This window comes from Myotis davidii, unplaced genomic scaffold, assembly GCF_000327345.1.
Source record: "Myotis davidii unplaced genomic scaffold, ASM32734v1 scaffold1761, whole genome shotgun sequence".
Taxonomy (NCBI): domain Eukaryota; kingdom Metazoa; phylum Chordata; class Mammalia; order Chiroptera; family Vespertilionidae; genus Myotis; species Myotis davidii.
Window position 1 is genome coordinate 6,928 of NW_006291617.1, and position 8,783 is coordinate 15,710.

Consider the following 8,783-nt stretch of genomic DNA (forward strand, 5'->3'; position numbering starts at 1 on the left):
CGATCAGGCAGGCAGGTAAGCGGTTAGGAGCCAGTGGTCCCGGATTGTGAGAAGGGATGTCTGACTGTTGGTTTAGGCCCTGTGGGGTCGGGCCTAAACCAGCAGTCGGACATCCCTCTCGCAATCCAGGACTACCGGTGCCTAACCACCTCTGCCTGCCTGATTGCCCCTAACCATCTCTGCCTGCCTCCCAATTACGTGGCGCCATCAGAAGGTGCAAGCGGCAGCTGCCAGCCCTAATTGCCCCTGAGGGCTTCTCTACCTCCCCCTGCTCCTGAGAGGCGATCAGGGCAGCAGCAGCCACTCGCATCCACTCACAGTGCCGGTCCTGCTCACACAGCATGCACAGATCATGGCTGGCATGGCTGCAGCAGGATGGTGCAGCAGGTTAGTGGGGGTGCCAGACCAAGGCGGGGTACCGGTCACTGTCATCAGGGTGAGTCTCTGGTGGTTACTGAAAATTCTTTGCTCCCGCGTGCCATGGTCCCACCTGGCACCCACACCTGCTGCCAGTGCCAGCCCCACTCGCACCTGCAGCCAGCGCCACTCCCAATTACGTGGCGCCATCAGAAGGTGCAAGCGGCAGCTGCCAGCCCTAATTGCCCCTGAGGGCTTCTCTACCTCCCCCTGCTCCTGAGAGGCGATCAGGGCAGCAGCAGCCACTCGCATCCACTCACAGTGCCGGTCCTGCTCACACCTGCTGCTGAAATCAGCCCCAATAGCTCTGTACCATCAATGGATGTGAGTGGAGCCAGCTCCATCAGTGTATAGGAACGGCAACAGCAGGAGCAGGGCTGCCGGCAGATAAGGGATTGGGGGCCGTGGCAGGAGGGGCTGGGGAGGGTACACAGGAGGGGCCGAGACCCACCCCTGTGCCCACCATAGCTTCTCGGCCCACAGTTCCTTTCAAGGTGCACGAATTCATGCAGTGGGCCCTTAGTACCATAAATAACCATGGTAATGAGGATGATCAGAAAGAAAATTAAACCCCCCAGAAAGCAAGCTGGAATACATGGAAATATGTGATATAAATGACAGAGATTTCAAGATTACAGTTCTGAATATAGTCAGTGAGATGCAAGAAAATAAAGGCAATTCAATGCACTCAGAAAACAAATCAATGAACAAAAGGAGTACTTTACCAAAGAGATTAAAACTAAAAAAGATCCAATCAGAAATCCTGGAAATGAAGCATGCCATGATGGAGATTAAGAGTGAACTACTAAGCATAGAAAACAGCCAACCAGCTGGAGGAAAGAATTAGTAATATCAAAGATAGGAATCAAGAAATGACACAGAGGGGGGAAAAAGAAATAACACAGAGGGAAGAATAGAGAGATCTGAGAATAAAGAAAAATGAAAGAGCTTTACGAGAATTAGCTGACTCTATCAGAAAAAGCAATATTAGAATTATAGGCATTGCAGAGAAGGAAGAAAGGAGAAGGGAATGGAGAGAACTAGATCCTCAAATCCAAGAAGTAAACAAAACACTTTGATACCTCAATCCACATTCACAGAGGATAGAGAAATGTTATAAGATAAGGGGGGAGAAAGGCATATTTCACAGAGGGTAGAGGAATGTTGAATGATAATGGGGAGAGGAAGTGGGGCAGCTAGGCTTTGACCTTTGAAACTGATATTCTGCAGAAGAATGATCAATTAGGAAAGCACAGGGGTCATAAATTAAGGAAGGGTCCAATTAGAAAGGGTCATGTTCAGACAAAGAGCTAGGAGCCTTTATAAATCCGGAGACAAAGAACCTTAGAATCGGTTATATTTTTTCCCATTTGAGGGAGAGAGAGAGAAAAGGTTTTTCCAATTTAAGGTCCCCTCCCCAGGGGGTCCCCCTTGGGGACCTCTTCCTAGGGGGAGTTTGTATATGCTTTTAATAAATTTCCAGATTTTTATTTAAAATCTTATAGTCCACGAATTTTATTCTTCATATTTCATAGGACAAGAACCCCCTGGAAGAGACAGGAGATTTGACTTCGGGTGATGGGCACACAGTGCAATATATAGATCTTGTAACAGAAACCCACACCTGAAATATATATTTATGTGAACCAGTGTCAGCCCAATAAATGTAATAAAAATATTAAATTAACGAAGACAAATTGTATGATACAGCCAACTTGAAACTTAATCATACCATAAAATCAAGCGTAAAATTAATGTGCATGTCGTATTTTTTACACTGTCATTTTTTTTTTTTTTTTTTTGTCTAGAAATCTGTGCTTAATGTTCATCTGCCTGGAAAGAAGAATACTTTTCAGGTGTATTAGTACTTACCATCATTTTTGTCAGGGATGATTGTAACCCAAGCCCCTGGGAATTCTGATCCAATTCTACCACCCATAGGCATGCTCAGAAGGACATGGAATGTCTCTTCCTCTTCATACAAGGAGTCATCAATCACAACAATCCGACATATTTTCTCATGCTCATGTTTGTCAAAGCGGATGACACTAGTATGGTCCTCAGGCCTGGATATGTAATCAGAATAGGACAGCACTGATGTTGGCACAGTTCCGCTTGCTGTTCCTTGAGGCAGAGAAAATACAAAAGATGTTTTATGTAGAACATATCACAAGGATATTTCAAAAAATAATTTTCACACGCAGCATTTCAATGGTCAATTAATATCTATTAACACCCCTAGAAAGTGCAATAGCACTTCTATACTGATCTAGTATCACACATTAACTTCACAATGGTATCAAACATATGACAAATATTAAGTTTCAAATGTTTTCTCTATTTTCTGCCAGTGGTCTATTAGAACAACACAATATTACAAAATAATAGCTCCTATTGCGTACTGTGTGCAGATAAAGTACCAAATGTTTTACGGGCATTGCCTCATTGATCCTCTCAACCATTCTACTCTATTGGGTTTTATGCATTTGGTAATCTAGGCTTATAGGTTAAACTATATAACCCAGAGCTGAAGGCTGATCCTGAAGGCAATAATTTTAATCACTATTCTCTACTACCTGTCAATGCATATACATTAATAGAAATTTTAAAGATCAGCTCAGATATCAACAGCATATATTACTTTTTCTTTTGCATCCTTAGAAAGTCTACTTATTTTCCAGAATATTAAATAAATATTAAGTTATATTAATGAATATTATGTATTAATTTTAATTATATAAAATCACCTTTCAGAGGATGCTCATCCATGAGCAAAAAGAAATATTCTGAAATTTGATTGCAATGAGTTTCAAACTAGTATGAAATTAATTTTCTTTCATACTAGTGATTTCTTTGCCTCTTTTTGTTTTGTTTTCTCTTTTAATAATTACTACCGTCTACTTCAGCAGCCTTGATGGGGAGAATGAGGGACCTTCAATTTCTTATAACCCACAAAGCATTGAACAGTAGAGTAAGCAAACCAAGTGAAAAAAATATTTTTGTGTAAGAGGGAGCAGAGTCCTTCCAGATCCTCTTAGAGGACAATGGTGAGGAAAGATTTCTTGATAACTGCTTTTTAACCCTATGGAAATTATAATTATAAAATATGCCTCTTGTGGCCTCTCATGTTAATATGTGGTACAGGGTAAACACCAATCACAGAAAACATGGGAAACTGATGAAATTGGCACCAGAAAGCAAATGAATGGGCTGGTGACACTTCAGCCCATGAGCAAAAAGAAATATTCTGAAATTTGATTGCAATGAGTTTCAAACTAGTATGAAATTAATTTTCTTTCATACTAGTGATTTCTTTGCCTCTTTTTGTTTTGTTTTCTCTTTTAATAATTACTACCGTCTACTTCAGCAGCCTTGATGGGGAGAATGAGGGACCTTCAATTTCTTATAACCCACAAAGCATTGAACAGTAGAGTAAGCAAACCAAGTGAAAAAAATATTTTTGTGTAAGAGGCAGCAGAGTCCTTCCAGATCCTCTTAGAGGACCATGGTGAACATGCCAACATGTTAAAGATGCTTATTTTTATCTTTGGGGGGTGGTGTATTTCCAACTACCTTGCTGTGTATAACAGATCACTATCAACTCCTGGCTCACATCTCCACTTCTTCTGATGGGAATGAATAGTTCACCAACATCTTCCTCAATGGAGTATTCCGACTGGGGAATAAATACAGTTGGTTCTAAGGAGAAAACACAATCACAGTCATTGTTTCTCATCGCTGAAACAATTCTATGCAAATTAAAATTTCTCTAATGATTGATTCCCCCCATTGGATATTCTTTTAGAATAATACAGGGTGAGGAGAAGGAAGAAGCAGAGGGGACAAGTTGTTAAACAGCATGCAAGCCTTGAACTAGTGAATTCTTAACCTAGAAATAAAAGCTAACATTGCCTTTATCTTTATTTTTCCTCAATTAATAAATGCTGTTGACATGCTTCCTTTGAAATCCAACTTTGTTCTTTTGGCACTAATCAATACCTTTCAATTAAGTAGTCAAATTTTAGAGTTGGAAGAGACCTAAGATGGTATTTTTGCTCACCTCTTACTTTATAGATGAGGAAGCTCAGACTCATAGAGTTGAACTTATTTGTCAAGGAATCTTCCTGGTAAGACAGGATTAAAACTGAAATCTTACTAAGTCTACTATATTTGTTCTTCTAACCCCAAATGTGCTCCTTTTAAATAGTTAAAAAAAATCCACTGTTCAACACTTGGTTTCTTTATTTGTTTGTTGTTTTTAAAATAGTAGTTCCACCAATCATAAAGAATATATATATACCCCTATGTTCATAGCAGCATTATTTTCAATAGCTAAGATCTGGAAACAGCCAAAGTGTTCATCAGTAGATGAGTGGATAAAAAAGCTGTGGGACATTTACAGAATGCAATACTATGTAGCTGTAAAAAAAGGATCTCTTACCTTTTGAGACAGCATGGATGGACCTGGAGATTATTATGCTAAGCATAATAAGCCAGGTGGAGAAAGACAAGTATCATATGATATCACTTATATGTGGACTCTAATGAACAAATAAACTGATAAGCAAAATAGGTCCAGAGACAAAGAAGCATGGATCAGGCTGACAGATCTCAGAGGGAAGGGGGGAAGAGGGTGGAAAAAGATTAACCAAAGAACTTATATGCATATATGAGTAGCCCATGGGCACAAACAATAGTGAAATGAAGGCTGGTGTGGGTGGGAGCTAGTTGGATGGGGGGAAAAGGGGTGAAAATAGGGTACATCTGTAATACTCCCAACAATAAAAATAAATTAAAAAATAAAGACAATGAAGTTTGCCTCAAAAAAACTATAGCATTTCCTTTAGAATTCATTAATGTATTCATCAGGCATAAGAAATAAGTTTGTGGTTTATTTCTTCCCCTGAAGAAATAACAGTAATAAATAGTATACAATATTATATTTATACTAGTGACTTGGTGCACGGATTTGTGCACATTGAAAGGAAATTAATTAGAAGGTGGCCGGTGGGGCGGGACTGGGCGAGATGGGCTGGACACACCCTGGAGCCAACCTCCTGCAGTCCCTCCCTGGTCAGGTGCACCTGGGGTGTATGTGGAGTGAGCAGGGTCCCTCTGGCAGGTGGGGTCTTTCAGCCTGGCCTGCAGGGATTGAGTTGAAACTGGCTCTCTGATATTCCCTGAGGGGTCCCGGAGTGTGAGAGGGCACTCTGCAAAGTTGCTGTGTTGAGTGTCTGCTCCCAGTGTGCATCATACCTACCAGCCAGTCAGCTGTCCCTGCCAGCCTGATTGATGCCTAACTTCTCCCCTGCTGGCCTGATCACCCCCAACTGCCCACAGCTTTTTTATCCACTCAACTGCCCTCCTCTGCCACCCTGGTTCCCCCCAACTGCCCTCCCCTGACAGCCTGGTCACCCCTAACTACCCTCCCCTGCTGGCCATCTTGTGGCTGTGGGCGCCACCATCTTGGAAGGCTTGGCAGTCAATTAGCATATTCCCTCCTTATTGGCTGTGAGCACTGTCATCTTTGTGATGGCATGAGTGTCAATTAGCATATTCCCTCTTTATTAGATAGGATAATAAGATTCAATAATTCATTTTAAGGTATATGAAAGGTTACCTAAATAATAAAAATGGCATAAATTATTGAAAAAAACACTGTTCCATATAAAAGTAGATTTAGTTAAACAACACAATTAGTTCAGTAGTTTGACATGCTAACCCCCAAACAGATTATGTTGGTATTTTCCAGGGAGTCTGTTTCACTGAAAGTCTCATATATACACAGAAAATGATTTGTGTTTTATTTTTTATAAAGTAAGCTACACTGCTTCTGATATTACAAAAAAAGAACACTGGAATCATGAACACAGGCCCTCGAGGTCCATGTTCCATCCTTCTCCACCCTGCCTTGTGCCCCTGGAACTGACTAATGTGAACCACATCAAAGTTTCCTTTTGCTCTGGCTTTTGGTTTGGTCAGTTAAAGGGGAACACAGCAGGACTCAGAGGACTGTGCAAGAGCAAAGAGAGGTTGCCATTCATTCTTCTGGTTATCCTCAGGATTCCTCTGTGGGAAGTTACCAGTGGGGTGATCAGGGGCAGTGCAGGCCTGCTCACTTGCTGGCCCCACCCCTCAACACCACCTGCTTGCTGGCCAGCCCCGCCCCCTACTGCTGCCTGCTCGCCAGCTGACCCCATCCCCCGCTGCCACTGATGGAGTGGTAGGAGCAAACTGGAAGACAATAGATGTGGACATTACTTTCAAGTTTTGCTTTAAATGGGAACAAAGTGGTATCTAGGGAAATATGTTTTCTTATTTATTTTCAAGATGAGTTTGAGTAAGGGTAAAAATTATTCCTACTATTATGAAGTAGGATTTTAGCAAATATAAAATTTCAACATAGAAATTGTCATAAAACTTCAGTAAAAAAAATTATACAAAGTGCCAAGAAATATTCAAATCAAGTATGCAATGAATCTCCATGACTTACAGAAATTAACTCTGTTATTACCTTGGGGTTGGCAGTTCTCAGGTTACCGTATGACATTAGTATGAAATATTACATAAAGTTTCATTTCTTTATTAAACTTTCTGGTGGACTGAATGTTTGTATCCCTCAAAATTCATATGTTGAAGTCCAAACCTCTAACATGGTGGTATTTGGAGGTGGGGCCTTTGGGAAATAATTAGGTTTAGATGAGGTCAAAATGATTGGTAGGGGAGGGTGGGGGTAAGGGGAGAGATCAACCAAAGGACTTGTATGCATGCATATAAGCCTAACCAATGGACACAGACAACAGGGGGGTGAGGGACAATGGGGCGATAAGGACACATATGTAATACCTTAATCAATAAAGAAAAAAAATAAAAAAATAAAAATAGAAAGTTGGTTTTTTTTAAATGATAGGGCCCTCATGATGTGATTAATGTACTTTAAAAAGAGGAAGAGTGAGTTCTTTCTTTCTCCAAGCACATGCACTATGAAAAGGCCATGTGAGCATATAGCAAGAAGATGGCTGACTACAAGCCAGGAAGAAGCTTCTCATTAATAACTTGGTCATGGACTTCCAGCATCCAAAATTGTGAGAAGTAAATGTCTGTCTCAGTTTGTGGTATTTTGCTCTAGCAGTCCCAGCTGACCAAGACAGAATTGATCATACATAATATTTATTCTATATTGCTAATCTATAGTGGCCATATATTTTTTTCAAATTAGTAACTAAGAAAAGTCATGTATGGGATTTTAGTATAATACCTTGAATACCTGAATGTTGGTTTCTCCTACATTATGGCTCATAAAAGTTTAATTAAACCAGCCAGGACTTCTTGTTAGTGTCAATGGGTTTAAATTATAAATAAAGAAGAAATCTGGGCGTCTAGAGCTTGCTGTTAGTTCTGGAATCTACTCCTCTACTTGGTCTAATAGAGGGTAAATAGGTCTAGCAGCAAATTTAGGTCTTATGTTGACTAATTTCTGGAAGAAATGTGTGGTCTGTGGGAGAAAAACTAGAAAAGGAGAGATGAAGAAAGACTTTCCTGGTAGACTTTCTAATTAACATTATTTTTCAACCATATATATATATATATATTAGAGGCCTGGTGCATGGATTCATGCACATTGAAAGAAAATTAATTAGAAGGTGGCCGGTGGGGTGGGATTGGACGAGATGGGCCAGACATGACCTAGAGCCAACTTCCCGTGGTCCCTCCCTGGCCACCTGCACCTGGAGTGGTGCCAGTCTGTCCACACCCCAAGGGTCCCGGAGTGTGAGAGGGCACTCTGCAAAGTTGTTGCTCGACAGCTCCTGTGTTGAGTGTCTGCCCCCTGGTGGTCAGTGTGAGTCATACATACTGCTGGTTGGCCAGTCAGCCACTCACTTAGACTTTTATATATATAATTAGAGGCCTGGTGCAAAAAAATTGTGCACTGGAGGGAGAGGAGGGCCCATCAGCCCGGCCTGGTCCCTCTTGCAGTCTGGGACCCCTCGGGAGATAACAACCTGCTGGCTTAGGCCTGCTCCCGGGTGGCAGAGGGCAGGCCCAATCCCTAGGTGCAGCCTCTGGTGGGGCTCAGAGCAAGGCTGATTGGGGAGTTGGAGCGCAAGCCCCTGTCATGCACAGAGAAGGGTGGATTGGTAGGTTGCGATGCCACCCCCAGTCACGCTCAGGGTAGATGCCCCCTGTCACTCACAGAGCAGGGCCCATCAGGGGGTTAGGGCTCCATACCCTGTCATGTACAGAGTAGGGCCGATCAGGGGATTGAGGAGCCGCCACTCTCACACTCAGGGCAGGGCCGGTGGGGAGGTTATGGCTCTACCCCGTCACACACAGAGCAGGGCCTGTGGGGGGGCGGGGGGGGTGGT

General features: G+C 42.1%; 1 protein-coding gene across 1 annotated transcript in view; it reads right to left on the reverse strand.

The window, feature by feature from the left end:
* Window positions 1-2,113: 2,113 nt before the first annotated feature.
* Window positions 2,114-8,783, reverse strand: part of LOC102752677 (FRAS1-related extracellular matrix protein 2) — a 190,962-nt gene continuing 184,292 nt past the window's right edge. Inside the window, exons 5-6 of the mRNA XM_015564903.1 lie at window positions 3,991-4,116; window positions 2,114-2,541 (exon numbers count right to left, since the gene is read on the reverse strand). Coding sequence (XP_015420389.1) covers window positions 2,279-2,541; window positions 3,991-4,116 — 389 coding nt within the window. The 3' untranslated portion in view covers window positions 2,114-2,278. The remainder of the gene's footprint in view (window positions 2,542-3,990; window positions 4,117-8,783) is intronic.